Source organism: Typopeltis vanoorti, chromosome 9 (assembly GCF_054136105.1).
Source record: "Typopeltis vanoorti isolate ZY-2024b chromosome 9, IOZ_Tvanoo_1.0, whole genome shotgun sequence".
Lineage (NCBI taxonomy): Eukaryota > Metazoa > Arthropoda > Arachnida > Uropygi > Thelyphonidae > Typopeltis > Typopeltis vanoorti.
In genome coordinates this window covers 46,624,478-46,646,061 of record NC_143557.1, presented here as the reverse complement: position 1 = coordinate 46,646,061, position 21,584 = coordinate 46,624,478, and the positions used below count along the sequence as shown (strand labels likewise).

Below are 21,584 nucleotides of genomic sequence, written 5' to 3'. Positions count from 1 at the left end.
AAAACCAGTTTTTTCTCGAATGCCTTTATTTTGTCGTAGGCATCAAGAACAGTTAAAAATTTCCATGAAGGGAGAGATATAGTTCATTTAATTTCGAAAAAATGTCTGAAAGATAGGATAGTGTTAATAACCATGCTTCGTCAACAAGGAGTGATGCAAAATCAGAACTACGTTCATTTACAAATATTAAAACTTCGTGCCTTAATTGAAATAACCTTGTTAGTACTTTGACCCCGGAAAGCCAGCGAATTTCAGAATGAAGCAAAAGTTGTGTACATTCACTGCCCATTTCATCACAGAGTACTGAAAATAACCTGTTATTTAACGGTCGAGCTTTAATAAAATTAACTAGTTTGATAGCGTTGTATAGCACAGTTTTAAATTCTGGTGGCATTCCTTTGGAGGTTAACGCTTCCCTATGTATGAAACAGTGCACCTAGTTCATATCCGGAGCTACTTCTTTGACCTTAGAAACAACTCTACTATGCCTGCCTGCCTGTAATAGCACGAGCTCCATCTGAACAGCAACCTATACATTTTTCCAACTGGATCCCTTTGTGTACTATGTAATTATTGAGAGTGTGAAATATTTCTTCTCCAGTTGTTTGGGATGACAAAGTTCTACAAAACAGAATATCATCATGAATGTTGTTATCATGCGCATATCTTACATATCATATTAACTGCGCATCATTTGTAACAACAGTAGTCTCGTCTATTTGTAATGCATAAGGACTCTTCTTAACTCTTTCGATTAACTGAGATTCTATGTCACCTGCCTTATCATTAATTCTGCGACCGACAGTGTCATTTGAAAGAGGAATCAAATCAACATCTTGTAGTAACTTGTTGCCAAATATAGTTTTTACGACATCTTTTATAGCTGGAAGTAGTAAATTTTCCCCGATACATTCAGGTTTCCCTGTTTTCACTATGTGCAAACTTAAGAGACAGGATGCTTCCAGTGCTTTGCTATTAATGGAACCCATGGCTGAAATTATATCTTTCCCATGATTTAATGTCCCTAAGCATCGCTGAAAAAATTCAATTAGCTTATTTTTCACATCACAATGTTTAGTTTCTAAATGTCGTCGGAGTTTCGCAGGTTTCATTCACTCGTAGGAAATATGAACTGTTATACTAGCTACTGTATTTTTTCTTTGAACTGCTTGTTTCTTCAACTTTAATAGTATCAGATTTACTGGCGTTACAACATGTGTATTACAATTAGGGTTAGCATTACCTGTTTCATTTGCTCTTCTTTTCAAAGTCCTAGTTCTAAGCCACCTTTCCATTATTAAAAAAACGTTTCCAAAAAAAAATATAAATATATAAATACTGGGGTTAACTCATGACACACTTTGTTCAAGTATCACTTCTGAAGATATACTGAGACTTGGTTGAAGGAAACCTTCAATAATAAAAATCAATACACAACAAGCAGTTGGTTGAAATGTGGATAACACATGTTCACTTCAAATCTGACAAAACAGCAAGGGAAGGCGGAAGCAATAAAATATCTTGTTTTTCACTTTACCCATCTTTTATTATTCGTCATTCTGCAGCTACAAATTTAGCGGCAGAATGATGCTTCTGCCTTTGAACATTTTGACGCTATTTGTTGGTTTTTTTTAAGGCTCCATTTGATTTCAATAATTTTTACTTATTCAATTTTTATTTGTTTTGTTTGGATAATTTAAAAAAAATATTTATTTAATTAATTTAAGTCTGCCTGTGAACCACCTGTGCCATCGTTGCGGACCACAGGTTGAGAAACACTGGACTAACCAAGCGGAACATTTCATCATCAAATTCCTGCCATGTACCCTCAAGGGGTGTACAGGATATGATAATACTACATGAAAAATTTATATCATTACTAACCTCCTATCTACAATTTTCCTCCAAATCAGTCTCTTACTTGTCAAGACTCCAACATTATCAGATCTTATATTTCTATCATCTAAGGCACTTTGTACCGTATCAATCCACCTATATCTTGGTCTTCCTCTGGGTTGTTTTGCTGCCAACCTGACAGAGAACACTTGTTTTACTAATCTTTCCTCGCCCATTCTGTTCAAGTGATCATACCTCCTGAGATTAGCTCTGCTAACGCATTCCTGGATGCTGACAATGTCAGGTTCTTTCCTAATATCCTCGTTTTTAATATGATATTGCCATTGATACCATCTGTTCATGCCTCTAATCTTTCTCAGGACTCTCATATCTGCGGTTTCTAATCTTTGGTAAAGTGTTTTACTTCTGACCCAGCTCTCAGATCCATAAGTTAAAACTGGTTTGAACACTGTCTTGTATACAGCTAATTTAGTGTTCTGACTAATTTCTCTCTTATTCCATATGAATTTATTCAATTGACTGCCTACCATACCAGCTTTGCTGATTCTGTTGTCTATTTCCATATTTAATTTACCATCTTCACTAAAAATCGTGCCTAAGTAGCTGAAATATTTTACTTGTTCCACAGGTTCTCCGTTCAAATGAATTTGACATTTTCAACGATACTGCCTATTTTCATTGTCTTTGTGTTTATATTGCTGACCTTCATACCATATCTATTACAACAGTTATTCAAATTAGTCACGGAATCTTGCAAACTGGTAGCGGATTTATTTAGAAGTATAGCATTGTCTGCATAAAGCAAAGAGCTGACATTAACATCTCCAATTCTGATATCATGTTTAATGTGATCCATATAGATAATGAATAACAGATGGGATAATGTACATCCTTTTCTCACATCAGATTTAACATAAAACCATCTTCCTGTACTTCCTTCAATTCTAAGTGCTGACTTACAACTTAAATATATACAAAGTATTGCTTGATATAATGCCCCATTGTCACCATATAACTGTAGCGTATTGAATAGCTTTTCTCTTGGCACCTTGTGATATGCCTTTTCCAGATCGACAAAACTTAAATACAGATCTTTGCTATATTCCAATGCTTTCTCGACTGTTTGTCGTAAAGTGAAGATCTGATCCTGACAGCCTCTATTTGGCCTGAATCCAGCTTGTTCTTCACCAAGCTTTTCTTCCTCAATTCTTCTCAACGGTTTCTCAAGTATACTTTCATAGATCTTGCCAGGAAAAATCTGTAATTCTCACATTCAATTTTATTTCCCTTTTTATATATGGGTACTATGAAAGCTCTACTCCAGTCATCGGGAATTCGTCCCTCTGTCCAGGCTTTCTGTAGTGCAGCCACTGTAAGACTTTTATACCACCATATTTCAGCATTTTTGGTCGAATATCATCTCCTCCTGCTGTTTTTCCACATTTCAAGCATTTGATGGCTTTTTCTACTTCAAGTGTGGATATGTATTTCTGACTATATGCCTGTTGAGTGTTTTTTACCACTGTGCTATCACTGCTTGTTTCATTTAGCAATTTTTCGAAGTAATTACTCCATACCTCAAGGATATCTTTTTCTCCTGTTAAAGCACTCTCTTTCCTCCATTTCTAAGCTTCTTCAACAATCTCCAGAATATCTTACCACCTTCTTGATATTTATTTTCAAGAAACATCATTCTTGCCAAAGCCCTCCCATGACTTTTGTTTAGCTAGTTTTACACGGTGTTTCACTTTCTTACATTTGTCTCTGTATTCTGTAAGAGCAAAAGCTGACTTATTTCCAGCAACTTTCGATATGCTTTCTTCTTTTCCTTCACTGCCGCTTTAACTTCCTGTGTCCACCATGGAGTTCTGATTTTTCTATCCTTGCAGACAACCTCACCACATGCCTCTCTGGCTGAATCAAATCAGGGTTTTCTTCAAGGCTTGGCACTGAATCTCCAAGGTTTGGTTCCTGTTCTCAAACTCTTTAATTTTTTCTTCAATAATCTTTGTGTATTTTAGTCTACAGTTCACATTTGAGAGCTGCTGAACTTTTATTCGCTTTAAAACTTTCTTACATGTTATTCTTTTCAATATAAAATTCAATTTTATCCTGCTCAAGACTAAATAGTGATCGCTTCCAATTTCAAATCCTCTGTACACTCTGGTGTCCCACACCAGGGAGAAAACATCACTATCAACAATAACAGTCAATGAGACTTTTCTTATTCCTAGTCTCTTCTCTCCATGTGAATTTGTGCACATTTTTATGTTGGAACATGGTGTTAGTAATAACCAGTCCATGTCCTGAGCAGAAATCCAACAGGTATTTGCCATTATTATTAGCTTTGCTCTTTTCTCCAAATTTTTCCAAAATATTTTTGTATCTGACAATCGTTTCCTACTCTGCTATTTAGATACCCAACAAGGACCAACTTTTCCTTTTTCATTGTGTCAGTTGCTTTTTCTAAAGCCTCAAAAAATTCCTCCACTTCTACCTTAGTAGAACCTTCTGTGGGACCATAGGCACAAATAAGTCTCATTGTCCAATTCCCCATTCTGATATTTGGCCACATCACTCTATTTGAGACTGCCTGCCATTCAAGAAGATTAGCCTCGTATTTTGTGTTGAATACTATGGCTACTCCTTCTTTTCCTTGATTGTCATTGCCTGAATATAACATTTTGTATTTATTGCTCAGAAAGATCTCACCAGTTTTTGTCTTTTTTTGTTTCAGTCACCCCCTATTATGTCGATGTGGTACTTATCTAATTCCTTAGCTAGCTCCATTTCTTTGCCATTCAGGCTTCTTATGTTGATAGTACCGATCTCTAGCTCCTGTGATGTTGAGTTGGGGTGTGCTTCTAGATTTCTTCCCGTAGCTGACTTTTTGCTGTTTGCCCTGGTTCCCTGGCAAAAACAACGGGGGGCCTTGTTTAACCAGGCGACGCCCCAGCCGGCATGAAATTTTGTCATGTTGTACCATCATTTTCTATGTGGGTTTAAGCCCATCCTCGTTCGTTCAGTATCCAGGTAGATACCCAACAGATGCACCACGAGAAGGTGAGGATTGGACATTAGGTCAGAAACCCTGGTCGGTTCTCCGCATTCCTTTAAAGGCTATGTGGATGGTTCCTCTCAGTTATATAGCTTTGACCCTTAGGCACCCCACTTCCAACATTTAAACTTTTAAATTTTATCATATGGATTAGGTTGAATTTTCATATTGTATTGTTACTTCTTGATACACTGTCTTTTTTTTTCTTTATTATTCACGTTATTTTCTTACTTGTCTAATTTTAAAAGATGAGGTTTCTGTGTTTTTAATAGCTCTTAACTGTAACAGAAGTTTACTTAATGGTTAATGACATGTAGGTTCAGTAGCTATGCTATTTTTGTCAGTTATGCTTGGGACTAAATGGGATATCAGTTTGCATTTTATAAGAATGCAGGGGAACTGGCACTGCTTCTAACTGGGCTTTTTAATTTGTCTCACCTCTGACAGAGTTTCAAGGGAGTGGAAAGAGGGCAAAACAATTCTTTCGATAAGGGAGATTCTAAGACTGTAGTAGCAAATTATAGACCAATCAGTAGCTTAGGAATAGTAATAAAAGTATTACTGGAAAAGTTGGTCAAGAGAATTCTGGAATGGATGGATAAGAATATGATACACTGTATTGGGAAACTTGGCTTTGTAAAGGATTGAACAAACTTTTTTATAATAGAGTACCAGCTGAGTTTAATAAAGGAATGGTTACATGATGATTATGCTGGATTTTGCAAGGGCATTTGACAGAATACCTTATGGAAGTTTGTTACGCAAATTAGAACAAATGTGGATTGTAATGACACTAGTTATATGAACTCGAGAGTGGCTGATGGACAGATAATAAAAATTGATATGTGGAGGAGCAGAATTCAGGAGAAAGAAGGTAACTAGCAGTGTGCCTCAAGCTTCTGTGCTAGGACCACTTCTGTTTAATTTGTATATAAATGATATAGGAAATAATCTGAAGGGAAATATTCAGTTGTTTGCTGATAATGCAAAATTAGGTAAAGTAATAGTTAATCATCTCAATGTGGAGAGCTTGCAGGCTGACTTAAATAGGCTGTCAGTATAGACAAAAGATAATGGGTGTCAATTTATTATAGAGAAATGTTTAGCTATGAATTTTGGAATAAATCAATTACCATCTGTTTATCACATTGATGAAACTAGGAATTTTGGAAGATTGCCAATGTAGCTCATAGAATTACTTGGCTGTTGAAGAACACTAACAAGTAGAGAGAAGCAAGCTATTATTATTGCACTTTATAAGGCCATGATACATTCACATCTGCATTATTGTGCTTAGATTTTGTCACCTGGGTTTTTTTGAGGGATGAGGATATAGTGGAGAGAATTCAGAGGTGAGTGGTCTATAGAGTGCTCCAAATGAAGATAAATCAAGGATTTGTGGGTTACTTAAAGGGTTTTATAGGAATGATGCAGGGAAGTTGAGTAGGAGTGTGGTTAGTAGGGGGTGTGAGGATTAGGTCCTTTGCATGGAGAGTTGCAAATGAATGGATGGATTGCCGGATTTCAATGTGTGCTTTGCCTGTTGATTGGTTCAAGGAGAGGTATGATAAATATTGTGTGGTAATTTGGGTCTCCTGTGATGAGTCTTCGTACTCCATGGAGGTGCCCATACAATAATAATGATACTTTTTCTATGAGGTTGGAAGGCAGCATTAGACTAACCCATCTCTCATCAAAGCAAAACGGACAAGCAAAAGAAGCTGCTGTTTTAAATGCAAAGAATTATAGCCAACAAATTGAATATTTTATATTTTTAGTATTTTTTTATATTATATTTTTCTATTTATAGCTAGGAAGATTTAATAATAATAACAATACTGTACAGCTTTCTTTATAAAGCTCTTATGATGGCTATTATCTTGAGACAGAATGTTTTATTGTTATTGCATTGTTGAAGGATATCTTATGTTATTGTTCAGGTGATATTATTTCCACATAAAAAAGTAAATCATTGATACATCTATTGATATTTTCAGATAGGACAAAGTAGCCTGATCTGAAAAGGTAAGGCAACTTCGTCCTGTTTATTATTCATATGTCATCTTCAGAAAAGAGATAATGCCTTAGTTTTGCTTTGCTAGGTGTTTAACATAGAAGTATTTGTCAAATACCTGTATTTGTAAAGCTGTTTTCAGGACAGTAGCACTGTTTAGCAGAGACAAGTACAAATGCTTTATTCCCATTGTTGCAAGTTAAAAGATTTCCATATGTGCATTGCTTTTTAGCACTAATATTCCTTTTTGTATTATGTAACAAATTTATGTTCACTGAGGTGCCGTGGCTTTGTTAATGCATTCTTTCAGTTCACTACTCCTTTATGAAATTCTTATGTGCTTTAAATTTTATTTGGTATCTATCACCTCTCCATGGTTATCATAGTTTCTGTAGCTTTATACTGGAAGCAATACTATGCATTTTTTTGAGGAGCAGTTGCTTCTCATAACTTTCATCGCAGTGCTGGTCTATAGTTGGAAGGACAATTACATGGAGAAAAAAGTTAATTTATGTAAAATTAAATCTTTATTAGTAGAATTTTTGTTTCTGTATCACAGATATTGTCAGTACAAATAATGGAACAGCATACTAAACAGTTTAACAGAGCACCATCATAGCTTTATTAATGGCCAAATTTTTAGGAGGGGGAAAAACTGGGAAAGATTAGCAGATTGATGAAGTACTATTTCTTATGCTGTTTATGATGTATAATTTATGTTTTGTCTATCAGTTTATATATTTAAGTTGTATGTAATTTCATATAAGGAATAGAATTTCATATCATTAATTTCCTTACAAAATTCATAGAATATCCTAAGAAATAGAAAAACAGAAAAGAATTTTTATATGCAGCGGAGCTCTGGCCTTCAGGGAAGAGCACTTTTATTAGACCAAGACCAATCTGGCTGCAGTCCAAAACTCCTGGTGACTGGATTAATTTATATTCTTGTCTCAAAGATTAAGCCATGCATGTCTAAGTACATGCCTAAGCAAGGTGAAACCACGAAAGAAAAGAATTTCTGTGTTTTTTCAAATGACCTTATGTTTAGTAAAGATGGCATGTACTGCAAGGCCAGTATTATATGGGTTCATGATACTTAATTTACATTTCACGTTCCTTGTAATGAACAGTCACATCTTCCAAACTGTTTACAGTGAGATAGGTCACAAGAGCAAGGAATCTGGTAGCTGCCTGGAAAGTTTATGGGAGGACAGGATGCTTGTCTATAAGTGAAGAAATAAGTCAAGATTTTCCGAACAGGGTGAAATGCTACATGAACGTTGAGTTGCTAGAAAATTCTAGTAATACATTGATACTCCTTTGACATAGGAAAGTGGAAGGCAAATGATTTTGTTGTGAGCTGTTAAGAAGCAGGAATCTTATAACTGTTGACTTCATTGTTGATGAAGATCTCATTCAGACAATAAGTTAGGAAAGTTGACTTAATGTATTGTAACTTTTGATGCGGTTAGTCATTTTAGACCATAGAGTGTGGACACAACATACCAATTTTAATTGGTATGTTGTGTCCACACTTTTTTGACGTCTTTTTTTGACAAGGATGATGGTGCAACTATACTTGGATGTCACATCATAATGGTATTCCTTGCTTCTTTGCAGTTTGGAAGGAGACACACATACAGGACATTATTTCCATTTATAGTTTTGACATTTCATCTTTGTTGGAATAGTGGAAGTATTAAAATCTTAATACATTGTGTCCTTGCCTTTTATTCTATATTATATAAAGCAGTGATTCTCATCTTGTGGGGCATACTCCCTTTGGGGGAGCTTGAAGAAAGTGGAAATCAAAGGAAAAACTAAAAAACTACATTATTGAAACAAAAGCATTTAATGAAACTATTTTTTGACACAAAAACATAAAATACACTCTGAAAATAAAATAATAAAATGTATAAAATCCACTCTATTGAATAAACTAGTTACACTTACAGAAACATATCAATATTGCAAAATACACTGAGCAGCTAATTAAAACTAAACAATAACAACGAATCAACGAATCAAGTCACATTGTCCAATGAGTTGCAGTACACCTTGTTTTTTACTGATGGCAGGCAGAGAGTTGGGCAGAAGCCCCTAGAAGCAATAAATCCAGCTTGCCTTGTAAACACAACTCTTGGTTTTGGAAGTGGTGTCATGGTGTGGGGTATGTTATGGAATGGGTCCCCCTGATATTGCTGGAAGTTTGAGTGTCCTACAAAGAGTAGCTGAACATAGTTGCTGATCAAATCCATCTTGTAATGTTGACTTTTTATCCAGCAAGTGATGGTTGTTTCATGGACAACAATTCTTCTTCTTCTACAGCTTTTCCCACTTAAGTGGGGTCACTGTTTGTTATGAGTCTCCTCCACACCTTCCTGTCTTGGACTGTCACCACATCCAAGTTCTTCATCTTCAAGTCCTCTTCTACCAGCTCCCTCCATCTCTTCTTTGGCCACCCACGCTTCCGCCTTCCTTGCACATCCATCTGCATGACCCTTCTTCCCACATATTCGTCCTCCCTCCTCATCACATGACCAAACCATCTCAACCTTGCCTCCTGTATTTTCGCTCCTAAGTTCGTAACTTTCACTGTTCCCCTGACATAGTCATTTCTCAGACGATCCTTTCTGGTCACACCACACATCCACCTAAGCATTCTCATCTCTGCTACTTCCATCCTGCTGATGTTATTTTTCCTCAGGGCCAGTTTCTATAGCATATATCATAGCTGGCCTCACTACTGTCCTATAAATTTTGCCTTTCAGATTGATCGGCACCCTCTTATTGCATAACACTCCAGCCATCTCCCTCCAGTTCCTCCAACCCGCTTGTATCCTGCATCCCACTTCCTTCTCAGCTCTTCCATCTTCTTCCACTGTTGAACCTAAGTATCTAAAGTCTCTCACCTTCCTGATGACATTTCCTTCCAGCTCCAGATCTGTCTCCTGGCCACCGCCCACTGTGCAACACATGTACTCTGTCTTACTTCTGCTCAGTCTCATACCTCTCTCTTCCAGTACTTTTCTCCATCTTTCCAGTTTAGTTCCCGCTTCTTCTCTTGAATCTACACACAGCAAGATGTCATCTGCATACAACATTGTCCAAGGTGCATCTTCTCTCACCTCTGTTACCACCTCCATCACAATATTAAACAGAAAAGGACTTAATGCTGACCCTTGATGCAAGCCAACTGTTACTTGAAAACTTTCTGTCTGTCCCAAACAGGTCCGAACACTTATATTCACATTTCTGTACATTTCCTGCAACAACCTGACATATTTCTCCTGCAACTTCTTCTCCCTCAGATACCTCCAGACTTCTTGCCTTGGCACTCTATCGTATGCTTTCTCCAGATCAATAAATACCAGATGTAGCTCCCTTTGTTTCTCTCGATATTTTTCCATCATCTGTCGTAACCCAAAGATAGCATCTGTTGTTGATCTACCAGGCATGAAGCCAAATTGTTCCTTTGCAATCTCCACCTCCTCCCTCAATCTACCATCAAGAACCCTTTCTAGGATCTTCATTGTGTGGGACATCAACTTTATTCCTCTGTAATTTTTACAGTCTTGTGCATCCCCTTTACCCTTGTAGATGGGAACAAGAGTACTCTCCCTCCATTCCTCGGGTATATTTTCCTGTTGGCAAACTTTCATGAACAGGTCCCACAGCAGGTCATTTCCTTCTTCCCCCAGTGCCTTCCATACCTCCACTGGAATTCTGTCGGGGGCCCACCGTTTTTCCATTCCTCATCCTCTTCATGGCCTCCGTCACTTCCATTCTACTGATGTTCCCCTCAGAAGGCTGCCCATCTCCTCTGTGAGTCCTTGCATTTTCCTCATTCAAAAGTCCCTCAAAGTATATTTTCCATCTGTTTCTTATGTCCACATTCCTCCGTAATACTCCTCCTTCAGCATCTTTGATCTGCCTCACATGTAAGATGTCCTTAGCTGCTTTATTTCTACATTTCGCTAGTTGATAAATTTTCCTCTGTCCTTCCTTTGTTTCTAATTGATCATACAGATCTTGATATGCCATGGCCTTCGCCTGTGCCACAACTCTCTTGGCTTCTTGCTTTCTCTCTTTGTGCACCTCTCTGTCCTCTTCCACTCTTGACTCATCCCACTTCTGCTTTGCCTTCCTCTTAGCTGTCACTGCCACTTGTACATCATTATTCCACCACCAACCCTCCTTCTGCTCTCTAATCTTTCCAGATGTCTCACCAAGCACCTCGATTGCACAGCTCAGGATTACTTTTGAATTATGTTTCCACCAATCTTGTACACTTTCCAGTCCATCCGAAATCCTCTCTAACACTCTCTCCCTAGAACGATTCCTCACACTCTCCTCTTTTAAGCGAAACCACTTAATTGTCTTCATCCCATGGCAACCAGAAGTTCTTATCTTCGATCTTATTTTAAAGTCTGCACACAGCAGTCAGTGTTGTTGTGCTGCTTGATCTGTTGGAATTACTTTACAATTTGTCACAACCTTAAGATGTTTTCTTCTAGTCAAAATGTAGTCAATTTGTGAGCTGTTGTTACCACTTCTAAATGTTATCAAATGTTCTTCCCTCTTGAAGAAAAACGAGTTCACAATTGCCACATCAAACGCTACTGCAAAGTCCACAACCCTCTCTCCTTCCTGGTTCATCATTCCCACTCCGTGGCCACCATGCACCCTTTCACAGTCTCTATTCTGTGTTCTATGTGCCCGTTCAAGTCTCCTCCGACAATCACCATCTCATTTTCTTCCCATTCCCTCATTTCTTCATCTAACATGTTCCAGAACTCATCTTTTTCCTCTGCTGTACAACCAGCTTGCGGGGCATATACAAATAATACGACCACCCGCTCTTCTCCAAGACCCAGTTTCATTCGCATGATCCTGTCGTTCCTTCTACCCACGTCCAGTACTTCACCCTTCATTCTGCCACACACCACAATTCCTACACCATTTCTTCCCTCGTTATTCGCTCCAGAGTAGAACAATTTATATCCATCTCCCAGTTCCTTTGCCTTTCCCCCTTTCCACCTTGTTTCCTGCACACATAAAATCTCCAACTTCCTCTTCTTTATCATGTCTGCCACCTCTCTTCCCCTTCTAGTCATGCTTCCAACATTCAGTGTTCCCACTCACAACATCCTCTTCACCTGCTGGGCAACATGGACAACAATGCTACAGTTTATTGCTCCATTGCAAAAGAATTATTCAGCAGTGGGTTAGTGTGCATGTCAGCAACTTCTACCATCTTCTCTGGCCACCATGAAGCCCATATCTGAACCCCATTGATAATGTATGGGACGTTTTAGAAAAACAGACCTGGGAGCCAGTTAAAGGACTATCTGGATGCCTAGGTGCAATCTAACACCTTGTGGAATCAATGTCAATTGCATATATTATCATTATTAAAGGTGTGCTAGAGGATAAAATGCACAAGGTATGTTTTCCAGGCGGTAAAATGAGTAGAGTGATTGAGGCATTGAATATGAGGCGGGAACGAGCAAAAGAGTTAATTGTATTAATTGGTACAAATGATTTGAGAGAGAACAAAGAGCATGTCAAAATGAATGTCAGGAGACTGCTTGGAAAGATAAAGGAGAATAGTATGACAGGAAGGGTAGTCAGTGTGTTGCCTAGGTATGATTGTGTTGAAATGAGGCGGAAAGCAAGGATTATGAATGATATTCTGGCTGAAATGTGTGAGGAGATGGTAGTACAGTTTGTTAATTTGTGGAATGAGTTTGAGGGACGAAGTGAGCTGTATGGGAGCGATGGACTGCATTTGAGTGGTTATGGTGTGAGTCGCTTGGAGAGACTGCTGCTGGAAAGTGGAGAAGTGAATAGAGAGAATGAATCAGATCGAGAGGGGAGTGATGTGGAAGAGCAGGAGAGTAAGACGGGAGAGATTGAAGAAGTGGAAATGAATGGGGAAGTGAGTGGTATGAGTATAGAAAATGAGAGAATGGGTGTGCAAGAGGAGCAGGGAAACGGGGAGACTCAGGGTGGACAGGAATACACAGTGTGAGAAAGGTGGATGCTCCAAGAGGAGGTGAGAGCATGTGTAGGCAGGAAAGTAATGGGATGATCAGGGATCAAAAGAAAACAGATGGAATTGCAAAGGGTTCTAAAATGAAGAAGCAGAAAGGGAAATGGCCCCAGTCCAGCATGGAGAGATCACATCGAGTGGGTGGTATTAGTGGAACTAGCTGTAGATCCAGAAATGAGTTGTTGTGTTTGTATACTAATGCTAGAAGTATAAGAAACAAGGCCGATGAAATGGTTGCACTGATTGCGTCTGTGCACCCAGAGATTGTCGGAATAAGTGAGACATGGTTAGATGAGGATGACATCCTGACAGGAATAGAGATGGAAAGGTATGATGTGTTTCGTGAGGATAGAAGGGGTAAAAAGGGAGGGGGAGTGCTATTGATGATAGAGAAAGAGTTATGTCCATACAAGGTAGAGATGCAAGAGGGAAATGGGGCCAGTGGTTTTGAGGCAATATGGTGTGAGATAGAGGTGAATAGAATCAAATACTTGGTGGGATGTTGTTATAGACCTGGTAATGTGGATGGTGGTGATAGTGAAATGTATAGTCAAATAAGCGAAGCAAATAAGAAAAGGGTGATCATTATGGGTGATTTTAATTATGGCAATATAGACTGGAATGAAGAGATAGTGACTGGAAGTAAAGAAAATGAGTTTCTTGAGTTTTTGAGGGATAACTACCTCAGATAGTATGTAACAGAGGGCACAAGAGGATTAAGGGTCTTGGATTTGGTCATCTCATCGGAGAATGTAATTATCAATGAGGTATCAAATCATCCACCAATTGGTGAAAGTGACCATGAGGTGATTACTTGGGTGGTTGGCAGCAGTGCAAGGACCCCTGTGAAAAAAGGGTATATGTGGAACTACAAGGGGGGTGATTATGAAGAGCTCAGTAGACAGCTTGCAGGTGTAGCATGGAATGAGGAGTTAGCTGGAAAAGAGATCAATGCAGCTTGGGGGATTTTCAAAAATTATTTAGTAGATGCAATGTCTAAATGTATACCATGGGTGAGAAGGTTAAATAAGGTAGGTGTGAGATGGATGAATAAAGAGATTAAGCATGCAATACAGAGAAAAAGGGCATTGTGGAGGCAGCATAAGAGAAGTGGAAGTAACCAATTTCATGAGGTCTACAAAGACCAGGCAAGGAGGGTAACTTGGTTGGTGAGAGTAGCTAAAGAGAGGTATGAACAGCAGTTAGCTAATGAAGCTAAAAAGAATCCTAGGGAGTTCTTTCGATATGTAGCCAGCAAAAGAAAGAATGATTATGGAAGGATGACATTGATTGGAGGAAATGGTATAAAGACAGCTGTTGCAGAATGTGTGGTGGAGATACTTAATGAGCAGTTCATAAAGATCTTTCAATCTTGTGAATGTAACTTCATGGAGAGATTAAGAGCAGTTGATGATGGGGAGGAGAGACTGACTGCAAGTGAGCAAGAGGTGTTTGGGGAATTGAGTAAACTAGATGTAAATAAGGCTGTGGGATTTGATAATATATCACCGCGTATTCTGAAGGAATGTGCCAGATAGTTGATACCTGCCTTGACATATTTTTTTAATAGGAGTCTTGCACTTGGTCAAGTCCCTAAAGAGTGGAAGGAGGCCAAGATTGTGCGACTTCATAAAGGAGGTGATCGAACTCAAGCATCAAACTATAGTCCCATCTGTGTGTCAGGTGTTGTGGTTAAGTTGTTGGAAAAGCTTGTGAGAACTAGGATCCAGAGTTGGGTTGACAACAATGGTATAATCTTTGATGGACAGCATGGATTTGCTAAAGGGAGGTCGTGTTTTAGTAATCTACTTACTTATTACAATAAAGTGACTGCTTCCTTGGACAGAGGAGAAGGATACATAGTAATATACTTGGATTTTGCAAAGGCTTTTGATAGAGTACCTCATGATAAGTTGACAGTCAAACTAGAGCGGATGGGGTTGGATATTAGATTATTGCATTGGATTGGAGACTGGCTATCTGATAGGTATCAAGTTGTGTATAGGGGTGCAATATCCAGGAAAAGGAAAGTCACTAGTGGAGTGCCTCAGGGATCTGTTTTAGGGCCATTACTATTTAACTTGTATATTAATGATATTGGCAAAGATTTGGATGGAGATATTCAGTTGTTTGCAGATGATGCAAAGTTGGGACGAACCATAAAGAGTAGTGAAGATGTTGTGGCCTTGCCAGAAGACTTGAATAAATTGAGTGATTGGGCAAGCAAATGGGGATGTGAGTTCAATGTTGCAAAATGTAAGGTTTTAAAATTTGGAAAACAAAGAATGGATGCAGAATTTATGCTTGGTGAGAATATATTGTTGGAAGTAGAGGAAATAAGAGATCTGGGGGTGATAGTGGATAAGGATCTAAAATTTAGGGGACGCATCGCCAAAATTGTGAAGACAACACAAAGACTTCTGGGAATGATGCGGAGGACACTGATGTCTAGAAGTAGGGAGATTCTTGTTCCACTGTATAAGGCTTTGATTAGGCCACACATGGACTATTGTGCCCAGATTTGGTCACCTGGTTTTCAGAAGGATGAAGAGATGTTGGAAAGGGTCGAAAGGCGACTGACTAAGGTAGTTTCTGACCTCTGGAATGTCGAGTATGAGAAAAGATTGAAAAGATGTAATTTGCAGAGTCTAGTGGAGAGAAGGAAGAGGGGAGATATGATAGAGACCTACAAGTTGGTAAGGGGTTGTTATAGGATCAATGGTGGAGAAGTTCTACAGAGAATAGTGGGAGATAAGGGGAGAACCAGAGGTCATCCCTGGAAACTGTATAAAGAGGGTGTGAGTAGGGGAGTGAGAGGCAGGTTTTTTCATGCAGAGTTGTGAGTGATTGGAATGCCTTGCCTGAGAGTGTGGTGTCTGCAAGGAGTTTGAATGTGTTTAAGACGTGGCATGATGAGATGTGTGTGAGATAAAAGAACCTCCTAGATGAGTCTTTGACTCCATGAGGTCTTGTTTAATAATAATAATAATAATAAAATATGCTGTAATTCTAGCTAAAGGATGTTCAACATGGTGTTAAATAAAAGTTTCTAATTCAGTGGCCAGTACATGTGTATAAGCAGAATGTATATACTGCAGTACTTCTAGATGTTGCTGAGGCATTTGACAGTACTCCACTGGAAGTTATCACATAAATTCAAAGGGTTGTTTTCCTTTAGTGTTACATGGTGATCAGCATTCATTTCAGACAAATTATGGAGACTCCAACCATGTTAGAGATACTTTAATTTCCCAACATTTTGACTTCCATATTAATTTCATCATCTGGAGTATATATATATATATATATATATACACAGAGACAGGCTATATTTAATTTTAGTTAATTTCAAGCAGTATGCTGAAGAGACAGTGATTTGATCAACTGTTATTCTACTGGCCTGACCTCTAGTGAAAAAAAAACAAACTATGTTCTCAAAACTATATTCTATTCATTACATTATCAGAGAACAAATTCATATAGATAGTTTTAATACAGCAAAAGTGGTGTCGTAATTTAACATGAGAGTTATTAATTGTAAATTGTCAGGGAGTACTTCCACACTACACTCATTTCCCAAGAATTTACAATTTACCTAAGATTCATAAGCAGAATGTACCGGTCCTGCTAATAGTTGAAGTATAGACAGTCTCAGTTATCATCTAGCCAAGAAACTAGCTTCAACACTCAAGGAGTTGGTAGGTCATTCCCTCTCCAATATTAAAAACACACAACACTTTGTAAACAAAATTAAAGACATCACGCTTGAGAAAAGTGATGTCCCCATATATACAAAGAAACAAGGTACCAAGCTACAAAGAAACCAGCTACTTTAGCCTACCATGTAGATTATAATGTAGTTTGATTCTTTGTATATATGTGTACACTCCAGATGATGACTTTTATATAAAGGTTGAAACGTTGAATGATTATTTTGTTTTATATTAAACTGAAGTTTTACTATAATACAGTAGGTTCCATAATTTTTAATAATGAATGCTTATCAGCATGTAACCATGAAGGAAAGGGACAGTCATGACTATGTTAAGTGAAATTTATATATCATGCCTAAGACAGAAGAGAATACCAATGAGTTGGAATGATGCTGTCCTTATTATAGTTTTTAAAAAGTGAGACAGAGAACATACTAAAAATTACCAACCTGTCAGTCTCTTTTCAACAATATACAAAATTTTTATAAACATCATTAACAACAGAATATAAAACATACTAGATTTTTACCAACCTTCAGAACAAGCAGGATTCAGAAGTCTGTCAGTTCTCAGACTATGTTTATAAGTTTGCGATTGTTTTGTTAAATAGGTAAGAAAATTGAATTTCTTATCCATTTAATCTACCATGTGGGAGATACGGTTAGGAATAAAATTTTTAAATGTCTGAAACTTTTGCCCAGCTGAAATTAATCAGCAAGTTAGCCAAATGTATGGAGTGAATCCATGAGTGAGAACTTGCAAGAAGATAATACCAGAGATAAAGGAGCAATTTCTTGTCTTTGGAAATCCATTTCCAAAGGCAAGAAAATTTGAGCAGATTCTTTCTTCCTTACTTGAACAATTCAACTTTGGAAGCTTCTGACATACACACTCACCCTGTAGCCCTAATCTTGCATGCAGTGACATCCATTTTTTTTTCTCCACTTGAAGAGACTTAGCAACTTAAAAATTTAACAACACTGATGACTTGAAGACAACTGAGGACTGTGTTAAAACTCTGGCAACAGGCTACTTTGACTAGTATATACAAAAAACTTATGTCCTGATATGACAAATGTCGCAGTCTAAGGGTGAATATGTGGGAAAATAGCCGGCAGTGTAAATTTCAGACACTCATCACCAGTAAAGTAATATTGAAAGTGTCGTCATTTTATTCCATTACTACCAATTGGAACTGACTTTCTGGATGTGTCTTGTAATAATCATTACACATTCTATTTAATAAGGTTGCAACCTTTAGTGATAAAAAAAATGGAAATATATAACTGTATATAAGGCTGGCAGCCAGTTGAATTTCATTTGATTTCATTCTTATGCCATATACATATTAATGAAATCACTCAAGTACACAAGAGTGTTTAAACCATTTTAAAATACAGATCTAAGTGTTAGGCAAGTGAATGTATAGCATTGATTGGCATAATTGTGTCAGAAATGAAGGTATTAGAGAACGTGACATTATTAAATATTCAGTAATATATAAGCAGAGCTGGTATGGTCACTTAAACAGAATGGGAGATGAAAGATTAGCTAAAGAAGAGTTTGAAGAACAAATAATGGGAGAAAGAATGAGAGGAAGACTTAGATATATGTTGGTGAACCTGATATTCTGAAGAACATTCACAAATGCTTTAGCATATCAAAATATAAGAGGTTATCTATGTCTCATACATCTTCCAAATAATTGACAAAATTGGAAGAAAGTTATTAATCATAAACCAGTCATGAAATTTTAAATTTGTTAGACTCTCATAATATCTGGTACATCCTTTGAAGATACAGATCACTGTATGTGATCTGTACCCAAAAAATCGTTTTGGGTACAGATCACATACAGTGGTAGCAGAGTTCTTTCTCTCCTGGAAACTCAGATTTTTAATCTAGCAGAACATGCAAACTAAAGGAACACAAAACAAAATTAACAGACATAATGCACTGGACTCATTGTCGGATGTAGGATTTGGATATGAAATAGGGGGTGGAAATGATAAAGAAAAAATGTCAATTTAGATGAAATGCACACTTTATCATCTGTTGGGCCAAACTTTTTTTGACATTTTTGCATGTTTGATGAGTTTGGGATTATCCATTCTTTCATCATCTCATGTCTTCCTATCCCTTTTTAAACCTCTTATGCCACTCAAATACACTGGGCTTTTTCTTGGCATCATTGCCTCAAACTATTCTCAAATATTCAGAGTTTAATTGCACTTTTGCCTAACTTTGCATAAAACTTGATGTTAATGTGCTGTTCTAAATTCCATTCATTCATTTTTCCACTGAAAGCAACAAACTCACCTGTGCAAACTTTAACCATGGTTTGTCATCTACTGGCCTGATTATTTTGATACAACTCAAGGCAGTAGTGTGTCTTGTCCAAATATGCATAGGCTCACTACCCAGATCAGCCTTTATTGAGTCTCATCAGTGGGAGCTAGACCCAGGAAGATCAATGCAAAAATTATAATTTTTTTTCTTTATGACTAGTAAAATGGTGTAACACCATATTATTTTCTAGAATAGAAATAGTTGTTGCAAGATTTCTCAGTTGGCTCCAAAGTATATTTTACTTGACAAGAAAGTACCTTCTTTTTTAAAATCCTTTTCCCAAGTGTGTGTGTAAATAATTAATATAATTTTTTGTGAATGAGAAGATAGGGAATTGTCTATGTGCAGAGGGTGAAAGTGAAATTGCCAAATTTGGCAAGTTTGTGAGTAGGGGTTCTTATCCTGTAAATATATTGTTGGATGAAGTGAAGAGAGGATTTGGGTTTGTGTTGGGGATCCCAGATATTTGGGGTGGTTAATCATAGTAAGGATTTAGCTTGTGGATGATTTTTCTTTATGCCAAGAAATGCGTTTTAGAATTCATAAACGTTTTCCTTCAGTATGTTAGTAGAACTAAGAACTATAATCTGATAAGTTGTATAATCTTTTAAAATATTAGATTTTGTACATATATTCTGCTTGATAATCCAGTAACAGCCTTATCTGCCTTGGTTATAATAATTTTCTCGTGAAACTTAGTTGTTTTTGTGGAGAATTAGCTTTTACGAGGTTTAGATTTTGTAAGGATGCTAGCTGCTGTACATGAAAGCAGTATTCCACAAAAAGAAATAACAGCTCTTAAAAATTAGTCTGCTATCTTAATGAATCAAATAGATTTCAACAAATCAAAAACATTGATGCTATTAAAATATCATACACTCATAATTTCACTAAAAATCATAAAAATATGTATTTGGAAACAGATTGGTTGCTTGTTTTTCTTTTCTGTTTTCTTTTTCCAGATATTATTTTTATTTTCCTTCAATAAGATCTCCATGTAAAGTTTGAGAATCCACCATGTAAATTAAATAACAAATGGAGCGGGGGGGAGGCTCAGTTATAGAATTTTATTGGGTTAAGTGCTGTGATCAACTTTTGGATTTCTAAATTAGATTAGTTCTCTCTAAAGATATCTTCTATGTTGTTCTTTTGTCCTCAGACGTGCATGCTCTTGACAAAATATTTCTTATATATGGATTTGTGTGTCTTTACATTTCTGTCTCTTTATATATAAAAATATTTTTATACATTCATAAATATATGTGTTTCTTTCTATTAAATTTAATGCATGATATTCTTTAAATAATCATTCAAGGTAGATACTAAAATGATGTGTATGATAATTTCAAAACACATTACTTGTAATTAAATAAATCTGAATTAATATTTTCTAACTTCAGGCCTGCAAGTTATACCTAGGTGAGGATGATGTCAAGAAAATGATGAATGACATTTTATCTCGAAGCAAAAAGCTATATATGGGGTAAATTGACTTATTTTATTTTATTTCAGATCATTCGCATTTAAATTGAATATTCTGAGTTACGTGTTATTTATCAGAATTTATTTTATGTATTTACTTACTATACAAATTTTGTTTCTTTGTTAGGAAGGTGCATTTGTAATTAATTTTTAAGAATTTTATGTTATTTATACTCTTGGCTGGATAGTATTTCTCTATCCAGTCACAGGCAATGCAATTGAATCTTACTGTAGTAGACGTGAAAGTCTAAGTGGTGGCAGATGATTTTCTTTGCTTAGCATGAGGCCACTGTCCTACTTATTGGAGGTCAGGAAGTAGTTCCATATTTGGCTGTCTAGAGCAGTGGTGTTCAACCTTTTTTACTATGCGAGCTACTTTTCTATAAAAAGTTATTCGGCGATCTACTCTCTTATATATAAGTTATTCGCCGATCTACTCTCTCATATAGACACGTTCCCCCAACCTGATATCTAATTATGCACAAATAAACAACTAAAAAAAAAATACACAACTGAAAACTTTATTTGTGTATTTAAAAATTTATTTATCACTTTTAATTATTTTAATATGACAAAAAAAAACACAAATATATTGGAGTAAAATATTTATTTCTCTATTTTGGAAAACCAGAGTTAGAAAAAACAACAGATTGATTACAAACTCACAAGTTACAGGAAATGCTGGTTGATAAAAAAAAAAAAAAAAAAAAAAAAAAAAAAAAAAAAAAAAAATGTGAAATTTGGCATTATTTGGACCTCGCAATATTTTCATAGTCAAGTTGATATGAAGTGGCCACTCGCAGACAATCATCCAAATGATCATTTGTAATTTGGTTTCTTAATTGATTTTTTATGACGGTCATATTTGAAAAAGCGGATTCTGACAGGTATGCCGATCCGAAACAGGACAGAATTTTTCATGCAATATCAGTTAATATTGGGAATTTTTCATGTGCATACTTCCAAATGACTTCATTGTTTATTGATTTTAAATGTAAACTATTCTGAATGTTTATTATCTCAAGTTCTACTTCAGCTCGGTTTATATCAAAC

General features: G+C 36.7%; 1 protein-coding gene across 1 annotated transcript in view; it reads left to right on the top strand.

Annotated features, from left to right (window-relative positions):
- Positions 1–21,584, top strand: part of LOC150103016 (DNA-dependent protein kinase catalytic subunit-like) — a 63,543-nt gene that overhangs the window by 22,105 nt on the left and 19,854 nt on the right. Inside the window, exon 4 of the mRNA XM_090398051.1 lies at positions 20,450–20,532. Within this exon, the coding sequence (XP_090254177.1) occupies positions 20,450–20,532 (83 nt within the window). The remainder of the gene's footprint in view (positions 1–20,449; positions 20,533–21,584) is intronic.